Source organism: Dermacentor andersoni, chromosome 10 (assembly GCF_023375885.2).
Source record: "Dermacentor andersoni chromosome 10, qqDerAnde1_hic_scaffold, whole genome shotgun sequence".
Classification (NCBI taxonomy): Eukaryota; Metazoa; Arthropoda; class Arachnida; order Ixodida; family Ixodidae; genus Dermacentor; species Dermacentor andersoni.
The window spans coordinates 18,423,172-18,448,101 of record NC_092823.1 but is presented as its reverse complement, the minus strand read 5'-3'; the positions used below and the strand labels follow the sequence as shown (position 1 = coordinate 18,448,101).

Below are 24,930 nucleotides of genomic sequence, written 5' to 3'. Positions count from 1 at the left end.
GTTTCCACTTCCGCGTTCTTCTACCGATGTCCGGAGTTTCCTAGGGCTGTGTTCCTATTTTCGGCAATTTATCCAGAACTTTGCCGAAATCGCTCGTCCTCTCACAGACCTCCTCAAAAAGGACACCACTTTTCGTTGGAGTCCAGACCAGGCTGCAGCAATTTTAACGTTTATCAGTCGCCTTATCAATCTACCCGTGTTGGGTCATATTGATCTACATGCCTGCACAGAAGTTCGCACTGATGCCAGCGGCATGGCATTGGCGCTATCTCTTCCCAACGACAGCGAGACACCAATCGCGTGATCGTGTATGCTAGCCGTCTTCTTTCAGCACCAGAGCGCAACTACTCCATAACAGAACGTGAGTGCTTGGCCCTTGTTTGGTCCATTGCTAAGTTCCGCCCTTACCTGTTCGGTCGGCATTTCACCGTCGCGACAGATCATCATGCCTTATGTTGGCTATCCTCATAACTCAGAGACCCGACAGGCCGTCTTGGCCGCTGGGCTTTACGCCTGCAGGAGTGCACCTTTCCCGTGTGCTATAAATCTGGGCGGCTACATAACGACGCCGACTGCCTCTCCCGCTATCCTGTCGACCCTCCGGATAGCACCGAAACCGATACATATACCTGCGTTTTGTCGAACTCCGGCTTCTCACGCATCGCCGGCGAGCAGCGTCGTGACCCATATTCGCGATCCATCATCGAACGCCTTACCTCGGAGCAACAGGGCGTTTCTATCTGTATGTTTGTTCTCCAGGAAGGGACCATATACCGGCGCAATATGAATTCACATGGTGCTTAACTGCTTCTCGTCGTTCCCCAGCATCTGCGCTCGACAATTCTCTCGCAGTTACATGATGTGCCCACTGCCGGTCATTTGGGTGTCTCCCGTATACGTATGACCGTGTGCGCAGGCGATTTTTCTGGCCTGGGCTATATCGCTCTGTTCGAAGCTACGTCGCTGCCTGCGAACTTTGCCAACACCGCAAGAGGCCTCCATTGTCTCCCGTTGGGCACCTTCAGCCTATATATATTCCCAGTGAGCTATTTTACCGCGTCGGCATGGACTTCCTTGGCCCATTTCCAACTTCATTCTGGGGCAACAAGTGGGTGGCCGTTGCAACGGACTATGCCACGTGTTATGCCATAACGCGGGCCCTCCCTATGAGCTGCGCAATTGATGTGGCTGATTTTCTCCTTCATGAAGTGATCCTACACCATGGTGCCCCACGTGAGCTACTCACTGATAGAGGCCGCTGTTTTCTTTCTAAGGTTGTCGACGACCTTCTTAGCTCTTGCTCTACGCCCCACAAGTTCACGACGGCTTACCACCCACAGACAAACGGACTTACCGAGCGTCTCAACCGTACACTCACGGACATGCTCTCCATGTACGTGTCTGATGATCACCGGGATTGGTACTGCACTTTACCCTTCGTGACGTTTGCATACAATTCGTCGCGTCACGGTATTACTGGTGATTCTCCGTTCTATCTACGATATGGCCGTGACCCACTCCTGCCTCTTGAATCGCTGCTCCCTTCCCATGTCAACACTACCACGTTCTATGCTCACGACGCCATTGTTCGCGCGGCCACAGCACGTCGCAGTGCCCGTGACCGTCTTCTGGCGTCTCAGGCTATCCAAAAGCACCGTTACGACAGTTGTCGTCGGGACGTTCATTTCAGCCCTGGGTCACTTGTCCTGCATTGATTAGCCTCCCGTCGTGTCGGCCTTTGCGAAAAACTACTGCCGCGATACGTCGGGCAATACCGAGTTCTTCGCCAGGTCACCAGCCTCACATATGAGATATCACCTGTGGCTTCGACGTCTTCTACCCCTCCAAGAACTGATACCGTGCACGTTTCGCGACTAAAGCCCTATAACTCGCACACTGATTCCACTCCCTAAGAAGCATCGAGACGATGCTTCTGCCGCCGGGTGTTAACGTCACGTACGAGTTTCTGCCGCTGTGGACAAAAGGACGTTGTAAGGTGAAGAGGAGGCTGAAGAGTCTCGACGATCGGTAGATGGTGTTACCCTAGCTACTGAACTACGACCTTGTAACTGTATATATTGCAAATAGATATACTTCCTCCCCGTAACAATATAAATAGCACGGTTTTCACATTTTGTCAGTCTATTGCCATACATGTTTCTGAAGTTTCAGGCGAATATCTCGTGCAGATAACAGTGCCCTAATTCACTTCGCCTTAATTAATGCCGAAAGTAGTGGGTTTGATTCTCGTCCTTCACAATGTCAATTGGAATCAAACTTGGAGATATCGCCAGTTCGCCCATATCTTCAAGTGGTTTCGACTCCCTTAATCTATCTTAATTAACGTTGCCTTAACGCCACAAGTCGTGCAGACGCTTCTTCGCCTCGGCTTCACGCTTTCTTATAAAGAAATCGATGGCCTAATTCGTCCTAAATAACATCAAAGGTTCGACTCCCACCAAAGGTCCAGGGTTCGACTCCCTGTGAACTTCGGTGCCATGAATTTTGATGCCATAACACCGGACATCGGATTTTTCGTAAACCCCGTACTGAACTGTAACGTTATCCCAAATCAGACAGCCAGTCATGACCCATCGCCAGTCATCCCAGGACAGCCTAACCCAGCTAGCCAGTCAGCAAGTCATTAGAGTGCTTTAGATTAGGGGGATGCAAGGTGTTGGGGCCCCCAAGTGCTAGGGGGTCTTAACGCCTTGCGTCCCTCTAATCTAAATCTCTCTATTCAGTCTATGAATCCCGATGGCCGTTTGCGTACTCACAGGACGTGCATGTTTCCCTCGGGCAGCAAGGCGAACTCGCGCATGCGCTGTCGGAAAGCGCTGCGATTTCCCTCCATGAGTCCGCTGTCCTCGGCCGTTACGTACAGCGTGGAGCTCCGCTCCTCTCGGTGATTGCGCGTAACGGGAGACGGCGCACCATTCTCGGGGGCCGCCCCGGTAGCCTGCAGAGAAATGGTACGATGTCGAAAACAGCTCAGCTCGAGCGCCTACCCCAAAGCGATCTTCGCGAACTGCTTCTACGCATGAACACTCCGCTTGCATGCGTGACGAAACGCAATGCCTAACGTCGAATCACTGACCACGCACTCACTTTATTTACGACAGCAATTATATGGACATCCAAAGCGGATTTCCGCCGTCGGCGTTGGTGTCGTCGAGCTGTTCACATAAAGCCCAAGTACGGTAACATGGCGTCCGCGCGCCGCATGGTGTAGGTGCGAGCGAAAGTTTGCGAGGATGAGCCGAGAAGTATGGTGGCTTGATACAACGGTGTTTTCTCGTGCTCCCGAGGGAGCAAGGCAGGGAGGGTGCGCGCCATTTTCTCATGCGCGCAAGGAGTGGAGCGGAAGGATGTGCGCGCGCTAGGAGGAGGGGAAGGGGGCAGGTTGGCGTGCATCTCCTCTTCTACTCCAGCTGCGGCGGCCATGTGCGTCCTATCTTAGCGGCAATAAGCGCTGGCTTCCAAGCTGATGCGCTGATAGCTTCGCGTGCGCTGTGTGCTCGCGCGCCTAGTGCGCGTTGAAGCGAGAGGCAGCCACGAAGGGGAATTCGTCCTCCGCTGCTGCCGCTCTTCATCACGGCCGCTTTCGAACAGCGAGTGTGCGCGGTGATCGAGTGACACGTCCTCATGTTCGCCTGTATGCTATGTGTCAACGTTCTTGTTAATTTAGTTAGTAAGCGAATGTTCACACCAATTTATGCACCTGATAAAATGACTGACCTTACTTCGCGTAGCTTTTTTAATAATTTGCTATCGCAATCAATGCTTTGCCTGTCGAGCGAAACTGAATTCTTTAATGCAAAGATTTCTTTGTCTCTTAATAAGCGCTTCGATGCAGACGCGACGGTAGGTAAATAGATAAAGGTAAGGTAAGGAGGGCGTTGATAAGGTAGGTAAGTAGGTAGGTAGGTTCCCGTCTCGGTCCCTTTGAAGCCTCTTTAATATAACCGACTCTCACAACTGCCACCATGTGAGCGAGCCGGAGGTCGGGTGATGCACAACGTTGATTGCAGATGCGAAGGGGCATAAATATAATTTATATATATATAGAACTTTTTCAAATCGGCTTGTTAATACCGAGATAGAAATATTTCAGTGCCGCGAACGCATGATTTCAGCAGGCGGGCTCCACTGCCAAGCAAGACCCTTTCTCCACTCGCGCCCTCTAGCCTCCGCAAGCGAAATTTCTTCCCTGCGTTCTCTCATACCGGACCTCGAGGATTGCGTGACGCATACGTCACAGGCCCCCCCTTAAATTTTTCGTTCTCCTCGCTTTTTCTTTTTTTTTTTTCTTTTTTTTTTTTTTTTTTTTTTACGGCGTCGCGCGCGAGTGCTCTCTCGTTCGCGCAGCGCACGATTTTGCGAGCTGGGCACAATGACATATGAGTAGCAGTATAATTCAGTGCTGCACGAATACTAAGGCACAACAAGAGGATCGCAGAGCATGATCACGCACTGGAACACGGTAGAATATTGCATAGTTTCGGTACCTGCGCACGTCACCGCACAACTGTGGAACAAGCAGACGAAGCGGAAGTACATCTCTCTTGCTTCGGTGCGGAGTAAAACAGAAAGCACGCAGACATTCCGTTTGCGTGCTTCATCATTTTTCTCAACTTCAATTCGTCAATTCAAGCAATAGATCACACAAATAACAGATGTTTGCCATGAATGATTATCGAAGTCACGTGTCACTGCGAGCGACGTCACACTGCGCACACGAGCACGTAGGCACAGGGACACGAGGACAACACCGTCCGGCGTGGGGCGCGGTCGCTGCGAGGGAAAGGGAAAACTGCGTTCGGATTGAAATTTCAGACCGTTCCGCGGCGCGTAGCGATGTAATTATTTGCAAACACGATCGCTGGCGCCCATTGCATGCTCTGCGCTTGTCAGCTAAATATGGCCAGACCTGGTGAGGGGCCCTCTAAGCAATTATTCCACCAGTCTCACGTAAAAACTTCGATTACCTCGCCAACCTTTGCTTTGCAGACCATATTACACTGTTCTGGTGGAGAGGTTGCAGTTGGTGAACGCTGGCGATGACTTACAACAAGTGATAAACAACAACGTCTGTGGTAGGTGTAACACAGATGCTCAGCAACCTCACCAGGGAACACTGATTTGTGATTACCAGTTAGCCTCTTGAAACTTTAAAGGAGTGCGTTTATCTAGGACAAGTAGTCACATGGAGACTGCACTTCAAGTAGGAATCTCCAGACGAATACAACTGGACTGAATTGCAGACCCTTTCAAGTCGTGAACATGCGCATATCCTTGAAAGCTTATAATCCTGGAATTTTGACATTATTAACTTATACGGACACGGGAACGGATAAACAGCGCCACGAAATGCGCGGACATAGAAATCAAATGGACGCAGCAAGTGCCTACTACAAACCAAAGCTTATCAGAAGCGCACGAGTGATGTAAAGGGTTTTCAAAATTCAAGAGATCAAAATAATGGATAATAACCTAATGACAAGATAGTACAAAATTTGTTTAGGACGAGGGGCGGTGAAGGGTGTTTTTTTTTTTTTTTTACCGTTCGTTTGCTATCAGAAAAAGACTGAACCTTGTATTGAGGGGCAACGGGGAAAGAAGTCGTTGCATCGGCGTTCATGCTAGTTTCTTTCCAAACATTCCAGCAGAAATACATTTCACTGAAATCTAGAAAGGGTGCTAGAACAACGATAGTGTTCAATCGCAGTGTGCTGGAACAAGAAGAGTGTTCTAGCACCCTTTAAAAAACTACTTGAACGCTTTCTGGCAGCTTTCTAGATTAACTTCGCATCACTCGATGCCAGAGGTAGACATCTACGTTCATGTGACGAAATATCGAAACGTGCACCTTGTACGTACGCAGCACCACAAAGGCCCGTGCCCCTTTCTTGACAATCTTGCCGGTCGTTTATAAAATTATAATACCTCAGCGGTGACTGAAGATCGGCGACCCTGGACCGGTGCGCCTTCCGGGACCGATTTGTCGGTAACTGAGGCCCGCTGCGTGTCGATGCTGTCGGCTCGTGTGATCTCCGCCGTGGGCAACTTGTCGGTGCGAGTCGGTTCTCCCATTGTGTCGCTTCGCGCATCGGGCAACGCTAAGCGGAAAGAAGGCGCATTTCATTCTGTATAGGCTCCGTAGTGTTTCTTTTAATGCTATGCAGACGAGAAACCTGGCGGAAGCTTGTATGTCAGTATTTAAAAATGGACATTAAAGACAAACGCGAACTCGGTTTACACTGGTAAAATATTCGTCTGCACTACAGGTCCAAAGGGCATTGAGCGAGGTGGGGGAGGGGGTTATTACAATCAAAGCACAAGCAAACTCATATAAGGAGCAGGATCACAAATCAAGTCAGTTAGGCCCCATTCGCACGCATACTTTTAATAGTGTCAACGCCAACCGGCTCCTTGAGATGATCGCCGTGCGTGTCACATTGCGTAGCAGGAGTTCGCGGTAGCACGCGCGCGCGCGCCAGTATTTCTTTAAGCTAAAGACGCAGAAATGAAACGGTCAGATTTATCGCATTCGATAAATTGCTTCACGAAAGCATGCATTGCATAGATTTCAATATGTGCGTTGGATCTGCATGTCGACTCATTTCATATCATTTCTTCTCTTACGTTTCGGACGTTTTTAGCAACTTCGACAAAATGATACCGTCATGATTTCTCGTTATTTTCCAACATGCTTGTAGAAGACCTCGTTATTGCCATCTGATTGTAATGGTGTAAAAAAAAGAATAAGAGAAGGAATAGTGATAACGTTTCCGCAGTTTGACGCATTTTCTGATGTAGACATGCTTGAGAGGAAGGTTTTGCTTGGATACAATCGCAGGGTAATGTTGGAAGATCCGTGGCGTTTCCTTAATGCAGATGCTTTGTTAGATGCAAATACAAATTCATTTCCATCATCGCTCTTCACAACACTACAGCGACGCTGAGGACAAAGACGCGACAAAGACAAAGGCCTGTGAAGGGTTTTGACAGGGCCTGTGCTCTTTTCCCGCACAGTAGAGACCGAACAGGGCAGACACTGAAAGTATTTGCCATGTCGTAAAAAAATAAAGTTAAACCTAAAGTGCCTTTTAGTTACCCGAAAATATTAGTACGATAAGCACTGAACAGTTCTTGAAGCACAGAAATAAAGTTAGAAAACATGAATGGGCTCTTTTGCATGGTAAATTTCTAGTTTAGAGGCTTAGCAACGTGTCTCTAATCGTCTGTCTGTAGTTGGTGCTTGTACTGGGTGTCGCCCAGCGGTTATTATTTCGCGTGTCAAACGGAAGGGTTCTTTCTTTTAGAGGTATGAGGTCCCTCATTTATACGAGATTGTGTTTCGCGTTCACTCTGCAGCACTTTATAAACTTTGTTCTTCTTTTTATTCCTCACTCCCCTTAGCACTAGTGTAGGGTAGCAGACCGGACGCTCGTCTGGTTGATTTTCGTGCCTTTTCTCTATTTGCCGTCTCTCTCTCTCTCTTACCACGAAGAAGTATAAGTCCCTTATGGGCTGCAGCTTCCGTCTACAGAAATGTACCACGTGTCTTCTTTTTTTCTTAGCTTCACCAAACTTTGAAAGATAACGTATGGCGGATAGCACAATTCTAGCACTTGACTAAATTACTCGATGAGGAGGGAATTACTTCCAGGAGAAACGAAAAGGCTTAATTTATTATTCATTCATCACTTACGGCACGTGTTGCAATTTACAAATTGTAGTTGGTAAGTTCGCAAAGCGTATCCACTTGAAACAAATTTTCAGGATGACACCAATTTCGAGATACTAATTATCAAAGTCTGCGACCAAATACTTCGAGATTTCAGTAATTATTCTGCTTCAATGCATAAAACAGCGGCTACTTTAAAAAAATTTAAGCGGAACAACAATGCATTGTTAGCGCAAGTCTGACGGTGCAGATCTCGAAAGTCGTGTCAACTCAACCTCAGAATTCATTCCATGTCGATGTTTTTTTTTTTTTCAAGTTGACCAGCTACATTTATCCAATTGCAATAGGAGCTCCACATTAATCAGTAAGAGCTTAATTAGCAAAATTTTGTTAAGTAGTCATACGCATTTGATTGCTCGTGCAAATAATTTCTGTATCATCGAGTAATTTAGTTCTACGGTTATAATAGAGCTATCTGCCACAGGTAATTTGTTAAATTTGGCACAGACAAAGAAATCACGCCATATTTAGTTTGCGCATCACTGGCGATAGTGAGAATGGCTTTATTGAGCAAAAGATATATTTTCATTTATTTTAGGTAAAGTCATGCCTGCATAAATTAGTGACTATAGCTTTCAAGTAAGCCAGCTACTCCGAATAGTAAAATACACCAATGCTCAGCGCGAGTGTTCTATGATCCTTTTTTGTGGAATATTACTGAGAGTATATTTACTACTGCAACAAATTCTGTATTATACAACTCAAGAATAAGGCTTAATTATGTCACCTGCCTATAACCTTATTATTCAGTTCGAAAATTGCGTGCCTTACTTGCATTTACTTACTCACTTAATTGCATTGATTACTAAACAATATGTACATGCATGTTGCTTACCAAAATAAAAACCTCAGGGATATCTTGATTACCTGATGGCTCTGCTTCTCTAAGAAATTGATAACCAAAAATTATTCTCAGTTCAGGGAGCAAATCATTCAACTTTAGCCTCGCCAGAACGGGCCATGGTGCAAAGGATATTAGCCGTTGGAGGCGCGAATGGGATAATTCTTTGCAGCTATTGGTTGTTCTCAAGGGGGAGGCTAAACCTTAGCTGACATTCATCGTTGACATTCAAAACGTTGACATTCATCGTCGACTGTATCTGAACGATATTTTTTCTCGCTCCTGGACGAGACTACAAACTTTATTTGTAGTAGGAGCAGTATGTGACTTTTAAAGGAAGGCTGTGAGGACACCTCTAAAGCACTGCACAGGGGTGTGATGAGGGGAATAAAAGATGAGAAGAGGAAGGGGCCTCCCCGGTCAAGGCCAACTGTTTCGTTACAACCTGGCTCGATCCCGAAGGAGGTGCATTCTAAGACAGCGTCTCGAAGCGTTGATTTCCACGAGGCAAGAATGGAAGATTCTGACACACTACCGTTCCTGACGCAAGGAGAGCGGTTAACTCTGGCCGAATGTAAATTAGCGCGTACACACGCGCACTAGCTCGTGTCATCTCAAACGGCTAGTTGGCGCTGGCACTGCAGGAATCATGTAATCGTGGCCTAATGGTGCGGAAGATTTTGTCACGTTGCCACGACAAGGGAAATGGAACGTATGGGCACACTTCCGTCTCGTCAAAATATTGCGATTGTCTATCGCCATTCTACAGCAGTATTTTCTCATCTCCGCCTTTTGTACATCGAGCTATATACTCTTGGCCGCTTTAAGCCTTGTGAGAAGCTTATAGCGAAGCAATTCGCTCGCGGTAGACTCACGCTTGATGTGGGGATCCAAGAGCACGAGGCTGAGCTCGTCACACACGCCGTCCACGACCGAGAGGAGCAGCAGCGTCGTCACCAGCGAGTTGAATACGAAGCACATGATCATGCTGCCAAGAGCGGCTGCCGTCAGCAGGCTGGGCGGAAGAGGGCAGAAATCTACCGTGTGTCGCAGCTAACGTTATCCAAGCTGTTCAACGAAAAAAATATATATATTTAAAAAACATGGTTCACGGTACAATTATAAGACCTACGGTGTTCACTCTTCAGCGTTCTGAAAACCAAACACTGGGAGCAGAATTGTCCTTCGTGCTGCCTCTCGTTTAAACACGAACTAAGCAGCGCGAACACAGCGCATACGAAGCTATCGGCCCGCAGCGAACCAACGCTCTGTATTCATCACAGGTCGCTTGCAAAGTAGGGCCTGTGCGACCGCGCCCAGCCACGTCAGGCGCAGTCGCCGCCAGAGTAGGAGCAATACACCCCCCCCCCCCCCCCCCCGCCCCGCCTTGCGCGCGGTGGAAGACGGTGCGCTTCCACCTCACTTTCCTTTCCTCCACTCCCGAGATCAAGCAACACTTCGTAATTAACATGCCTGGGCACTCTGTTTCATCACCCCATGCTACTTGGATCGAAATTGCCACTGTCAAGCCCGGCATGACGAAAGCGGTGACGTCAAAATCACCGCGCCTTCTTCGGAAGCATCGCCATAGATCATTCAGCAGTCGGGCAAGGTAACATGACGTCATGAATCGAAGTGCACAGGCCTTGTGCTACCTAGCAGGTAATGGCTCGAGCCACCACCCTCGGCTCAACCTCGCACGCTCCCACTTGCGCCCACAGCATACGGCGCACGGCCACGGTGTTATCGCACTGGACCTTATATGGAACATCACGGCGATGCTGCCGGCGATAACGACGGCGGAAATGCGCCTGCAGTGTCCATATAGTTATCGCAATGATAAATAAATTTCCCACGATGCGGTAAAGTGAGCCTCGGCTCCCAGATTAGTCATGGCGTACCGGTAATGCGCTTGTAATTGCGGGATTCATCCGAGCCAAACTCTGAAAATGTTGGTTAATAGCGTTCTGGAGAAAGACGGCTCGATGTACGTGCTCGGTAAATCAGTAGAATATCCGATTAATGATGTAGGAAGATCACCGGACACCTCGTGGCGCTGGGTCCCAACCTGACCAGCAGGTGGAGCGCGGCGCGCCTCGCCAGCGTCGATTCAGCCATGGCTGCGGCGATGGTCGTGGCCGAGACGAAGTACAGCTGAGAGGGCTGCGACAAAGCCAGGGAAGTGCATGGTGAGAAACGCTTCAGCAGTTGTTACTTTATTGTAAAGGCTCGAATATTTGCACCCTGCGGCTCACCTAAACAGGCACGCAACAGAAACACAGAACACGAACGGGTGCTACTCCCAACGACGTTATAATATAGGTAGTGACTACAATGACGGCGCCCGGCACTTTAACATCTGCACTACAGTGACGGGGCCCGGCACTTTAACATATACACTGCAGAGGCGGGGCCCGGCACTTTAACATCTACGCTACAGAGGCGGCGTCCGGCTCTTTAACCATATTGACACATGACAAAAATACGAACATATATATGGACATGTTGATATAAGAACGGTAATCGAGGTCCCATGACCATGATCGTATATGACAAAAGGTGGAGAATAGCGTTCTTGCGGTTTCGCTAAGTTCCATGTTTGGGGCCCTCCTGCATACACGATACATTTTTGTTGCACATTAATATTTTCTCAGCGATCAGTGATCAAATTTCGATACATCTTGCGTGAAGGTTGGGCTGGAAAGTGGCTTCTGCGTAGCGCGTAGCTCGTGGAGAAATGTTTAGGAATTTTTCCCAGAATAAGAAGACAACAAAAGAAATAGTGTTTGAAACAAACAAGTTGTTATGCTAGCATGAGAAAATACTCACGCATGACAAAAAAAAATTGTGCATGCAGGAGGGCCCCAGACTTCGAACATTGCGAAATCGCAAAAATAGCATGCTCCATTTCTTGTCATATAAAACGTTTTCCCAAGAAAACTAGAGCATTTCGAGCTAAGGGTTATTCCTTTGTGTCACCATATTCGCCCATCACATATAAAAATTCTATAGAAAACAAAAAAATGGTAATGGGACTATTGATTAGCGTAATCTGAACACGCCTATGTTGAGAAAACTTTGCATAACTTCGAAAATATCACACAATTCCGACAAAACCACACCTTACTTTTTGGCGCAGATGTAACAGACGCACATTTAAAGTGCAGCCACTTCAGGCACGCGTCACACTCAATGGCGTTATCATGAACCCTTTGCCGACATGCAGTACATGTCCACAAACTATGATTACGCTTCTGAGTAATTGTTGCAGTGAGCGCGGCCCACCCATCATCGGTGAAATAGTTCCGCATTTCACCCATCTCAACTCTGTCGTCCAGAACTGCTGAAGGAACTTTCTCAGGGGCGACTTCAATTCCTTTTTTACCAATCTGGTGTCCCCTGATAGCCTTTGGAGACATGGAACAACATACCCTCCAAAAAAAAGCACAAAATTTCGGCAAAACTACAATCATATTTATTAGCTATAAACCACTGATTTAGTGCCTGTATTCCTGCTTGGCGTTCTCTTCTTTGCGGTTTGATAATTTATGTAACTGGTAATAATTTTTATGCATGCTGTAAAAAAATTCTTTTTTCTTGTTTTTAATGTGCTAATGTGTTGCATTCATCCTCTGCATTGATCCTCCTATGCTTGTACCGAATGTGTATTGTATTTCGCATCCGGACCCATCCACTAGCTTGCGCCGGTTGGGTCCAACAGTTTTTTGCGTATGCACTACCTATGATGATGATAATCAAGAAAGAAAGAAAGAAAGAAAGTTTACTAGAATGGAAAGGGAACGGTATAAAGCGAATTAAAAAAAGGCATGGCATATGTTGATGCTTGTGTAGCACAAAACAATGAATGCTGTACTAGATTAAGAAGCAGCGGGTAATTGCTCGCTTAGAAGACCGATAAGCATCCAGTGCGATGCAACTTGAGAAATAATGATATTGAAGCTTCGGAGACATTAGAAGAAAAGAAAAAGAAAACACTGAATCATCGCGACGGCACAGCACAAGTCGCCGTATAGACTTCGAAGTCCCTAGCTATAACGAAATTATTTTTGAACAATTCTGATAGTGTACATGCAACAATGGTTGCTTGCGTGCGGTCAAATGCTCATATACTGCGGCATAAAGCTCATGGCACAGTGCGAAAACGCTCTCGCAGCGAAAGCGAAACATTGTGCGCGGATGCATGCAGACGCGCAGTCGGTCACCGCGAACCCGTGCGATGGCTGCATTGAAGCTTCATTCTGTGATGCTCCATTTGGTTACACAGACGGCCCACTATAAGAACTTATTTCCCATAGTTTTCTCTCAGCGATTCCTACCTTTAACGCAAGAAACCGGTTCGGGGAAATCGATCGCGGCGCCCGCACGCAGTATCCCAGCTTACCGTACGTAGTAGGTAACGAGATAGCGCCTGTAAACCATTCTGTGCCTTCTGTTTGTCCAAGATTATTATTTTAAAGGTAAGATGCTTCTGTCATTTCGAGAGTACTTGCAAAAATGTACAGGAGAGCTCCCGCGTAGTATGTTTATTTAGCGCCTATAGCCAAACCTAGCTATGCGGAGGGCGCCGCGTTATCCCTCAGACTACGCAAGTGAGGCGCTTCCGACAGATGGCGACTCCGTAAGCACTCGCCCCCATTAGAGTTTTTGTAGGAAACTCTATGCTCGCCCCCAATACCGACCATACCGACATCGTTATAATGACGGCCCCGTCGCTACAGTATTGTTGTTAATGTGACGGGCCTCGTCACTGTAGTGCTGTAGTTAAAGTACCGGGCCCCATCACTGTAGTCACTACCTATAACATATGTGTTATTGCATACGGGTACCCGGGTGTTCGGAGCGTTCCGCTCACTAAGCAGCGACTCACGAGTCCTGAGCGGGGACAGGCGGAGGGTACGGCGGTTACGTAGCGATGAACAAAGAACATTTAAAGGGGCCCTGACCCACACTTTTTATCGAAGTGGAGAAAGGCATTTAAAGTGAAAATAGGCTATTTCAGAAATACTTTGCCGGAAAAATAATTCAATGCGTTCAGCAGAAGCGGAGCCATTGTCAATCAAAGGGACACTAAAGGCAAATAATAAGCCAAGCTAAAGTGATAGATTAGTGCTCGAGAATCTCTAAGGCGTTAACGTTACCACGAACAGAGCCTTAATAATCGAGAAATTGAGGTAAATGCAGGCCATGGTTAGAGGCTCCCCCGGGCCATTCAAGCACTTGCCCGATGACGAAAGCACTCCTCGTTTAAATTCTGTCGCTAGTGCACAACCATCCGTTGCAAAAAACATCATTGTATGGTATTATAAGACGAAATAAAATGCTATTTGTCCAGTTCTATCTCATTATTTAGAAAAAGAACTCATTGAACTTACACTTGTCATGACGCGAGTGGTATAGAGGTTTCATTTTCGCTCAACTCCGCGCGGTTCACGCTTTCGCGTTTCACTAGTTTTGTTATCGCGCAGTGATGCGCTGGTGATGGTGGCTCGCGAAATTCACACATACTGCAAGTAGAAGAGAACTGAACTTCCATGCGATATCCCGGGATGGCCGAACGGTTTACGCCACTTGAACAAAAACAGCTGCAGCGGCGAATCCACCACTCTGTCTTGGCTCGGTCTTTCGGGCGGGGTTTTACTCACCGACGGCAGCAAAGGAGCAGCAAAGGGCATGGCGTATGCAACGTCACCACTCCCCCGGTTGGGTGGCGGGAGACTTAACTTTCGAAAAAGGCATTCGGACCCTTCAGATGCAACTTTCTCGTAAACTAAGTCTGTTCTTGGCGCGGAACAAGCGTTGCGATGTTTCTGGAATGATAATTAAGCAGTTCACGTCGATTTAGTATTTGCCTTTTGTGTCCCTTTAAACACAGCCTCTACTGTGCTCCCGCTCCTTCTTGAATGTCTTGCAGTGTGAGGGCTACGGCGCAGTGGGGCGTGCCCACAACGCTCCGCCTTCGAGATGCCACCGTGGCGCGCAGTTCACATTTCATTTTGGAGACGCCAGCACTTGCGCCTTTGGTGCCTGTGACGCGCTAAACCTGAGCCAAACGCAGTTGTACTCATCGAGCCGCAGTGCGCTTAGGCCGTGGACTCGTGGCGGCACCCCGCGGCGGCCGCGGTACCTGCGCGATGCAGCCGACAGTAGCTTGATGTCAGCTATCGGCCAATAGCAGCCGCCTAAGGGAACGGTGAAATAAAGCCTCCGATGATGAAACAAAGCGTCCAGAAGAGAGTGCGGACATGGCCTGCTGTTTAAATGAGAGCGTTTGAGACTTCGCGATCCGCTTGCGAGCTCAACGCAACGCGTAGGACAGCAAAACTTCGCAGATATGTTTATAGCAGCGTATGCTACCCGCGGACTACGTCACTTCACCAAGCCCGAGGCCCCTTTAAGTACATCGTTACGGAGCGATAAGCACTACACCAACGCACCCCAGCACATGAGCGTTGGACCCTCCCGCGTGTAGCCGTGCGCGGATTAGCCGTGTCTGGGTAAAGGAGAACACTGGGGTTTTTTAGTCGATGCCGGGTGTTCGGACCTTCAGGGCCCCCCGGAGGAGGCAAGACACCTCTTCGGCCACTGGTTCACATAGACGGCACCTCCAGACGGACATACTCGGGGGAAACCGGCAGTCGCCTTTTTCCGTCCTCCTCCTTTATCTTTTTGCTTTCTCTCCCGCTTTTCCATCTTTCCTGTCTTCTATGCACTCCTTTTAACTTCCTATTTCTGGGCAGCAACGGTTAACCTTATGTAACATATCCAGTCTAGGATACATATACAGGGTGTTCCAGCGAACACTTTCAAAAATTTTTAAAGGTTGCCTCTGGCAGATAGCTCAATTTTATACACGCTTCACTTTGCTGAGCGCTAATAGCCTCTGCGTTACTGGGGTATGGGACATTGCACTAGGAGGTGTCAGCCATAGATGATACTTTTCTGTCGACGTTACGCACCGAAGAATTCCGCAATCCTAGCCGTAGACAGCTCTGCTGTAAAACACTGGTTTATCTGTGTAATTACATGCACCACTGCTTAAGTAGACGCTCCGGCATGCTCACCGTATACTTTTCGAGCGTGCCTCGCAAACACGAAATCTCCAAACAAAGGACATTTCGGGGAAACAATTCGCAGAAAGAGGCCGACTTCCTGTGGTATCCGCTTACTTTACCGGCGAAACGGAGTAATCGACGAGGCAGGATCGACGAGACAGCGCTGTTGTGTCGGTTTCTTTCTGCGTCCTCGTTCAGTCGCCTTTACACATTATATCATTGCTAATTTAGTTCGTAAGCGAATGTTTGTAAGTTTACACGGCCGATAAAACTTCTATCCTTACTTCGTATAGCTATTCACTAATTTGCTATCGCAATCGGTGCATCGCCTCCCGGATGGAACTGCCACTTGATGTTTTTCTTCGCATATTTTTAACTGCAGTTTCGCCTACCATGCACCAGTGGGGAAATTCGCTCTTGTGGCGCAATTCCCGTTTACCTGGCGGTATACCCGCTGACGTTGCCGCCTTTTGACTGTTATTGGATGAAAGTAGTACACGCACAAGCCTACGTGTCATCGCTCGTAACCACTGCAGTCACTCAGATAATCTTTGCAGTCTTCTGACAAATACTTCGGCGCTGTATGATTAACGAGAAAATCACAAAAGTCTTCGCTCACCGCTTCGGCAGAGTGAAAGCCTTTTAGCCCAACGTCTCCCATGCAAAGCCGTTAAAGAGCGCAAACGTGATGTTGAAGGTCATATTTGGCAAGAATGCGCCTTTTGAGAGTCGAAAAGAAAAAACCCAACGTCGACGCCGAGCCTCATTCGCAAGAAAAATCGCATTACGTGAAGGTCACCGTGTACGTGTGATGATGTGATACTTGCAGTGATCCAAGTTGACGTCAAAACAGGTTCATTGAGGAGCAGCAGATGCCCGTTGGCTCCTGGGGCCCATAGCCAGTGGCAGGGTTTAAGGCCCGACGTACCGGAAAACGAATTTTCGCGTGTGTGCTTTAGAGAAAGGTCGCCACTTGTACGAGGCGGCCCACATTTATGCCACCATGCAGGTGCTATGTGAAGTAGAAAACTAGTACGAATTGCGATACAAAAGCACCTCGACAACAGAGCTCACCGGGGTAACATAAGACGTGCAACTCCAGCATTTATATTTCACATGTTATTTCCTGTGCACGTTAACATTGTCGCGTATACAATCATGTAAAGAAGGGAGGAGTACAAAAACATCACCGACGATGTTTGAAAAACGTAGAAAATCCATACGATTCGTTATGTATGATGGGGCCTCTTGGCTGTGTGCCACTGACTATGTGCCCCAGGAACCAACGGGCGTCTGCCGCTCCTCAATCAACCTTTTTTGACGTTACCTTAGGTCACTGCATGTATCACAACATCACGTCCACGCGGTGTCGTTCACTTAGTGCGATTTTTCTTGCAAATGAAGGGCGGCGTCGATGTTTTTTTTTGTTTTTTTTTTTTATCGACCCACAAAAGGCGCGTTATTTCCATTACGTGAACATCGCGTTTGTGCTCTTTAAGGACCTTGCATGCGAGATATTGAGCTAAAAGTCTATCGCTCCTATCGAAGCGGTGCACGAGGACTGTTCTGATTTTCTCGTTACTCAGACAATGGTCAAATATTTCTCAGAAAACTATAAAGATTGCCAGAGTGACCGTGGTGGTTGTGAGCGATAACATGTAGGCTTGCGCGTACATTCTTCGGCTCCAATGGCATACGACGTCGAGGCGGTATCGCTAATTCCTTCTCTGGTGTTTGGTAGGCCAAACGTGAAGTGAAGTGAACACTCCAGGAGAAAAACAGTGATTTCCACCTGTACGTCAGCTAGCATCATTCGGCCCATCTGCGTGCGAAACCAAAAAATACATTCACTTGAAAACAACTGCGGGAGATCTTTCGTTTGTGCGTACCAAACCAAAAAAAAAAAAACATTCACTTCAAAACAACTGCGGGAGAGCTTCCGTTTCATCCTATTTAACTGTTTTGATAAGGATAGCGCTTGTTCCATCATAAAAGGGTGCTTACCTCTCCTCCACTGGGAAAGGGAAAAAAATTCGCCCTTGTGTTCCTCCCCGAGTTGCCACACCACACAGCCGCGCAGCACGCCTTGCGCCCTTTCCTAAGTTTTTTCCGAAATTGCCGCAACGCTCGCCGCTACAAATAAAATTGTTAACTCCAGAGCATACGAAAAAACGTGCATGTGCATAGAAAGCGACAGCAGCAGACTAACACAATGACAGCCGAAGCGACGAAAGCGAAAACGCGATCTGCTGGCGCAACAAATGAAGCGACTGAATTAAAAAAATAAGACGCCGAACAAGAAAATGGCCATAAACAAACTTTATTTCTACACATAATTGCGTCACTTTATTGCCGTGTAAGTTGAAAAGGTAAAGCGACACATGCAAAACTTATTGAATGTTCCTTTGGCTAGCAGTGTCATGGCGACGCTTTATTGACAATACTGAAACTAGCCCCACTGTCCACCCTCTGGTGAACACTGGGATCGAACCCCCTGACGCTACACACACAGCAGCGCGATATTCAAACCGCACGCATGCTTCTATCCAGCCGACGTCAACTACAGTCGAACACCTCTTTATGGAACCGAATGACCTGTTTAACGAAGGAATTACTCTGTCCCTGTTCTTGTGTGAGCTGCGCATTGAGCGACGTTTACAATGAAGTGATCGGTATAATGAAGTATTCCAGACGCCCCAAGAACTTCGTCATATAGGCTTTGTACTTACACTTCTTTGACAGGACCCACATAGCACGAGCTAGAGACCTAGTCTGCGCTGTAGCTGCCATTCTGACACTAGAGTTAATGACTTTCTTCCTTGCGTCACGATCGGGAGCGTGTCAGTTTGTCCCATTCTCGCCTCGTGCCAGGTGACGCTTTGGGACACTGTGTTAAACTGCACCCCTGTCTTCGGGGTCGGCTCTCATTCCCCCGTCCTTTCCCGTAGCTGAACGCTACGAAGGTAGGTGCTGCGAGACATTGTACTGCCTTCGGGTTCGGTCCAGACTGTGTCGTTCCTTTCTTGAGTAAAGAATTCGCCGTCGATTACGATACTCCCGAATGCGAAATCTATGCGCGACTTGGTGATATCTTAATTGCCTGGCACGGACAATCTGTCTCGTGTGGCCCGTTGCAAATGGAGTGAAGTGTGCCGCGACTGCCTCACTAATCGAGAGATCGCAAGAAACGGCGCGTGGGTAACGCATGCGCGCGATTCGCAGCAGCCGCCGCAGAGAGCCCTTCGCTCATGCAGTGCTTTGCGTCCATATATGGTATCGGTCGACGCGCTGTCCGCATGCCATCGGTGAACAGACGACAGCGCACTACTTCGGAGCCATCTCGTCACCGTAAAGCCCGTCTTGCGCGGTGGCACGCTTCACTTTTCATGCTTTCCCCATACCCTCTGCCTGATGGTTCCGCTGCAACCTCCTCCTCCGCTTTCCTCCTCGCGCTCTTATCGCTATCACCGTTTTTCATGTCCCGCAGCGCTCCGCGTTCGCTCTTTTATCCTTGGCTGCGCTCGTTTGCTCGGTTACGCCGACAGTCAACGTAAGAACGTACGCCTAAGAGGTGCACTTTAATATTATGGACAAAAAAGGAGACGTGGGTCTCCCTTTTTTGTTTCTTGAGCCGCTTCGCCGATCTCACATGTGTCGGTACGTCCCCATTCTCTGTTTGTTGAAATTATATTTATTTTTGCAATACGTCGTCATTCTTAATGCCTTAAAAATTAGCCCGACCTTCGGCGATGTTCCATTTCACACAGCTTGGCGCGACGAGAGCCGCCGGTGGTGGCAGGTGTGAACACACCGGCGCGTTTGCGTTCGCCGTCGACGCGCAGCAAACAGTAGTGTACCGGACGCAACTAGAGCACAAAGCGCGAGGAAGGAAAATATACCCTGAAAGCAAGACTCATGCACTGATAAGGCAAAATGTCCAATAAAAATCTGAGTGCTCGCCTTCTTAGCCCAAGTTCCGGAGGCGTTACAGCTGCGGAGGCGAAGATGGGCATTTCCTATGGCACAGGAAGCTCTTCCATATGAACGGCTCTTTTATTCACGTTTGACCTACTAGACCATAGCAAAGCAGCGTCGCAGATGCACAGTGCTCAGTGATTGAAACGCAATATTCAGAGTGCACGGCTGTCACCGCCTTTATTTTTTTCTGCGTCGCAGGTGATGTCTAGGTAATTGCCGTGGGACCAAATGCAGTCACAATGCGTCACAAGGGTTCTCGCACTCACTGTGTACCACGATGCATCAGCTCGGTGTCCCCAGCGCATACAGTCGATGCCAAAAGCGTCGGCGACCATGCGCTCCGAGTGTCGCGTCTCATTTGCCGAGCACTGTACGTACTGTTGCCTATAGACCACGCGTATCCAGTCTTTTCGCCGTTCAATCTAGTGAGGCCGCGATGAGAAGAAATGAGAAGGCCGCGATGAGATGTAGGCTCTAGGAAAACGAGTTAAATATGGATCAAGCAGGTAATGGTGCTGATGAGAAACTTAAAGGCAGTACTCTCGTATATATGCGTTGCGAACATTTATTCTTCTTTTTTCACTTTCTTTTCTCAGGTGCAAGAACCTCCGGTGTGCAAAGGCAAAGGCGCCGAACTGTGAGGAACAGTTCATGCGAAACAGAGAACTATTCGATGCCTGATTAGCGCACATGCTAAAGGCAGTGTGTTGTTCAATCGAAGTGACAGGCAGAGAGTCTGCAAAGACTGGTACTGCGTATTGAGTGACCATATGCCCTAAAAACACGGCTTGGTCCTGACTCACACAGCTGTTCTCTTAGCTGTCGCAATTTATGCGCCGCGGTGCATGGCGCTCACAAGGATGCTATTTCTAAGGATACAACCGATTCGGCCACGTACCAAAATTACCCGGTCACCAAATCGCATGCGCCTCCAGGCGTATCAACACGCTTTCTCTCGTTGCGTGGTCGCGGCAGTTTCCACTCACCCCAAAATAGATGGCGCACACTTCCTCAGTGGACATGGGTCCCAGAATGGGCACCAGGAACACTGGCAGCAGGGCACTGATCGCGGCCGGAATCTCGTTGACCAGCAAAAAGCAGTTGAGCACGCAGATCTCGAACACGCACCGGAGCTGCTGCTTGGTCCGGAGACAGGACGGGCATGGTGGACGAAAGCAGTAGCACATACAAAATAAGGATAGAATCGCAACGAGGTGTCCAGTGACTGCGGCACACGCACATACAAAGTTAGAAGGCAGATCAGTTCTGCGGAAGGCCCGCTAGATAAAGGAAGACTCACGATTAGGAAAAGTATCGTCTGCCCGAATCTAGCACTAACCTACAAAGGGAAACCAAAATGGGCTTCTCAGGAGGAAGTCTTCGCAGTTCAAGGAAAATGTGTCCTTGTCCTAGGGATCTAAACCGTGACTAATGCCTTTCCGGGGCTGTCGCTCCACCATCTGAACCAACCAGCAGGCTGGCTCATCGCAGCTCGAGGGCGAATTGGTCCGGGTACAACACGGACAATCGACACTGCCAATTTTCCCTCTCATGAAAATTAGAAGGCAGTAAAAAAGGATAGTGCTCGCGCGAAGTACGGATGGTAAGGTTGTGTGAGTCAGCCGTGGAAATGCAAGACGGTATACACGGAACGTCGCTTCTAATCGGCCATTACGTTTCATAGGAATATTGTACTAATTAAAACCGGTCGACGAATCGACGTTGCTGGAGCCAACGTTTCCGCAAGTCGGACGAACTCGAATATCCTTGTGGAAACGCTGGATCTGTTTCGGCCACCCATGATCATTTCACGTCTCCAACATCCTTTTGTCATCTGTCTTGTTTAATATCATAGAGCCGTATCTAGCGCGTCGATTATTGGCGCTCTTTGGCCAGAGCTGGCGCTTGTGCACGAAACCCCAAGGGCCAATAAAACGAATCAATTGATTTGGCTACTAAGGAATGGCGAAGAGTACGGCTCTCCATTTCATTGCGATAGCAAAGATACGGACGCTCCAAGTGCATTAGCGCGTTGGCGCCGTCGTGCTGTCACGTTAATCACGTCTCATGCGCGGCCACCGTCCGGTCGGTTACAAGGTCATCCGAGAGGCTTTCTGTTTCATTTTTTTTGTATTTTTATTCGGTAGACTCGCCGCAAGGCAAATGTACAAAAATTATGAAGAGGCACCAAATTACTGCATGCATCCTTGTTTCATGCAGGTACCGCAGCACCGAATTCCCGCATTCAGTGTCCCTTGTTCAACGGGTCAGGAACATTCGGCTTTCGTTTTATGCAACGGGTTAAGTGCTCAGAGACATTCGGCTTTCGTTTGGTCTCCCTAAGCGTCTTGTGCCTAACGTCCTTAGCACCAGGACGCAGCCACAAGAGACGACGACTGTCCGCCTTACAAGCACGTGCCGGGCACCTATGGGCCACGTCGTACAGTTCTCATTTGCATATCCCCAAGCGCAAGTGACAGCTGCTGTCGGGGCCACTCTGGCCCGAAGCTTCCGAAGAAAATGCCAAGAATGGCGTATTCAGTGACGCTCAGTGCGTTTGGAGGCAAAAAATCGACGAAGCCAAGTCGATGCGTTCTGCTGAGTCTGCTCTGCCGGAGTCGCGGCACCGTTCTGGCTTTAGGTGCTGGCGTGATAGCTGCGCGCACACACATTAGTGTTCGAGCTGCGGAACTGTGTGCATCCGCTGGTACAGTGTACTGTAACGCAGGTCTGGGAGCAACGAATAATAAGCGTCGAGCTAAATCTATTTATTACTGTCATTGCATCGCGTGCTACCTCGCGCCATGTTGCTTCCGAGCAATGTTAGAACACCATGTGAGGAACGCCGCGTGGGGAGTCCAAGAAAGCTGTCGCTTTACAATGGCGCACATGAAGCCGCAGTGATTGCCGCAATTTTTATAGTTCTCGCACGACTGGCATCGAAGCAATGTTAAGCGCTGGAACGATATTTCTTTAGGTTTTCCCGTCTGCTCTCTTCAGCTTCATTCAACTGTGCGAGCGCGTCTTTTTACTTGAGCTAGGAAAGTGCAGTTAACGTCTTGAAGGGGCAGCGCAAGACGACAAAGACAAAAGACCGCAAACATACAGGACACCGCATTTCCTGCCTTTCGTCTTTGTCGTCTTGCGCTGCCCCTTCAAGATGTTGACCCAGTACCATCTCGCTCAAATATCGATTCTTCTACTGTACTTAACGTTCGCACTGGTTCGTGAAGCATCTTGTCTTATATGTAGGCTTATCTAAAGCCCCTTAAACTTCGTAATGCAGCGACACTCTCCTCCTCCACCTTCACTCCTCCTCGTTTCTCCTCTCTTTCACGCTACCTCCTCGACCGTGGTGCCGCCTACACTGCTCGAGCGTGTAGCAACGGCGCCAACATGCACTCATCGCCACTCCGTAGACGCTTCTCAAGCAAAAATGGCGCTGATGCAGGGCGCGAGGGCCCACGTAATGATATTAGGCCAATAGCGACGCGGCGTCGGCCAGAGCGCGCGAGAAGGAGGCGGCGTTCCTCAAAACGTGTCACTACTTCACGGAGCTTAAGGGGCTTTACGCTTGTCGTGTGTCATATATATGTGCCACCGGTATGTTAAATCGCGCAATCTTTTCCTTTGATACCAAGTTAAGGTTAGTGCTTGTGCTAGTCCCACATCACAATGCCTGGAGCTTCTAGTGTGTGACGCGCCCTATAATACACAAAAGGAAAACAGACCGGAAAAAAACGCAAAGCTGCGCACTGTATATAACAGCCGTGATTCGCGACGGCGTGCTATACCGCGCCATAAAGCTGCTCCGCATCAAATACAATGATTTCAACGAGGGATGTAGCATATGCATTGATAGCGCCAGTTGGTCAACGCGCTACATCCGGAATGGCAAGTGATAAACAACACAATGTACAACCGCCGTTAGATTTCAGCAGACAAGCGAACGCTCCTGTCTCGCTGCCTAATTTTAACAAAGCCGGCTCTAAATAGCAAGCATCCGATGCTTCAAACGGAATATGCATTAGGCCAGCACATTCAAGGTATACCCCAACAGGAAATCTCCTAGAAGGACTGAATGCTGGCTTAGTTTGTATTCTACGATAACGAAAACTAACGCGACACGCACGGCACGAAGACGCACGAAACAGGCGCAGATGTGTGCGCTTTTGTCGCACATCCTTCTCGGTACATTCGCGCTATCTTTCGTGACTAAGAAATGTCCAGCAGCCTGCGCAGGCAGAAGCAAAATGGCTGTTAATGCGTCAAGTACGACGGAGGCGGTACATCAGTGACACAGTACACAAAAGCGATCTCAACTTCTGATCGCTAGTCTTTGCGGACAGCCTTTAGTTTTCAAGGCGAACCTTCGTAGTCCGCGTGAAATAGTGCGCGTATCGGCGGAAACAGCGTCACCTCTGGCGCTACATGCGTCAGGAGTGACGCGTGTACTTGTGCACCAGGCACTGGAAACACTCACGGGCGACAGGTACACGAAGATGGGCGTGAGAAGCGCCGGCACCACGACGAGTACGATGCGCCTCCAGTGGTCGTGCAGCCAGCGGGGACAGCGTCGCCGATCGGCGAGTGGCGTCGGCTGCGTCGCCATTGCACCCGCCACTTGGCTCGAGGACGGCCGCGACGACTTGGAACTTCGGAATCGGCTTGCAGTTCGTCGTCAGCTTCTTCTTCCTCCCTCCACCGAAGTGGGCGCATACGATATGCCGCGTAGTGGTTGTTATTGTTGTGGTTGGCATGAGTGGACCCGGTTTACACTCTTAGCCCGATAACGTTTATTAAAGGGGTATATTCTCAGAGATTTGTGCACCTTTAATCTATGAGTTAAACATCAACCTTTACAAATTTAAATTCTATTAAAGGTAAGTAGGCGTGCAACTAAACTAGAGGTTACAACACTTTAACGTCTAGTATAGGCATACAGTATTGAGCGTCTTTGCCTAAATGTAGAGGTTACTTGCTACAGTATACCGGTTGAACCATTAAAATGTTTACACATGGCGGCTTGCTGCAGTGGAGGTCCCAGATGGACACCGCGCTGCGCATGCTCCGTATATAGCCGGTGTCGCCTAGCAACGGGGACGCGGCTCTTCTTTCGTTCGGGCTTCTTTCTGCTTGCGCCACTTCTTTCTTACGCGCTTCTTTCTGCGGCGGTATCAGGCAGCCTACAACCATGCGCGGAGATATGTGCGCTCTCGCGGAGGACGCCCCTCGGTCAGTCCTTTTCGGAGGCTGCCTTTATACGCGCTTGCGCTTCGAAATAGTTC

The 24,930-nt window shown here is 48.6% G+C and overlaps 1 protein-coding gene across 2 annotated transcripts in view; it reads right to left on the bottom strand.

The window, feature by feature from the left end:
- Positions 1-24,441, bottom strand: part of LOC126519226 (Na(+)/dicarboxylate cotransporter 3-like) — a 102,490-nt gene extending 78,049 nt beyond the window's left edge. For both annotated transcript variants that reach the window (XM_050168843.2, XM_055065299.1), the window contains exons 1-6: positions 24,126-24,441; positions 20,629-20,778; positions 10,639-10,754; positions 9,467-9,606; positions 5,947-6,119; positions 2,778-2,959 (exon numbers count right to left, since the gene is read on the bottom strand). In XM_050168843.2, the coding sequence (XP_050024800.2) occupies positions 2,778-2,959; positions 5,947-6,119; positions 9,467-9,606; positions 10,639-10,754; positions 20,629-20,778; positions 24,126-24,254 (890 nt within the window). In that variant the 5' untranslated portion in view covers positions 24,255-24,441. The remainder of the gene's footprint in view (positions 1-2,777; positions 2,960-5,946; positions 6,120-9,466; positions 9,607-10,638; positions 10,755-20,628; positions 20,779-24,125) is intronic.
- Between the last annotated feature and the right edge of the window lie 489 nt (positions 24,442-24,930).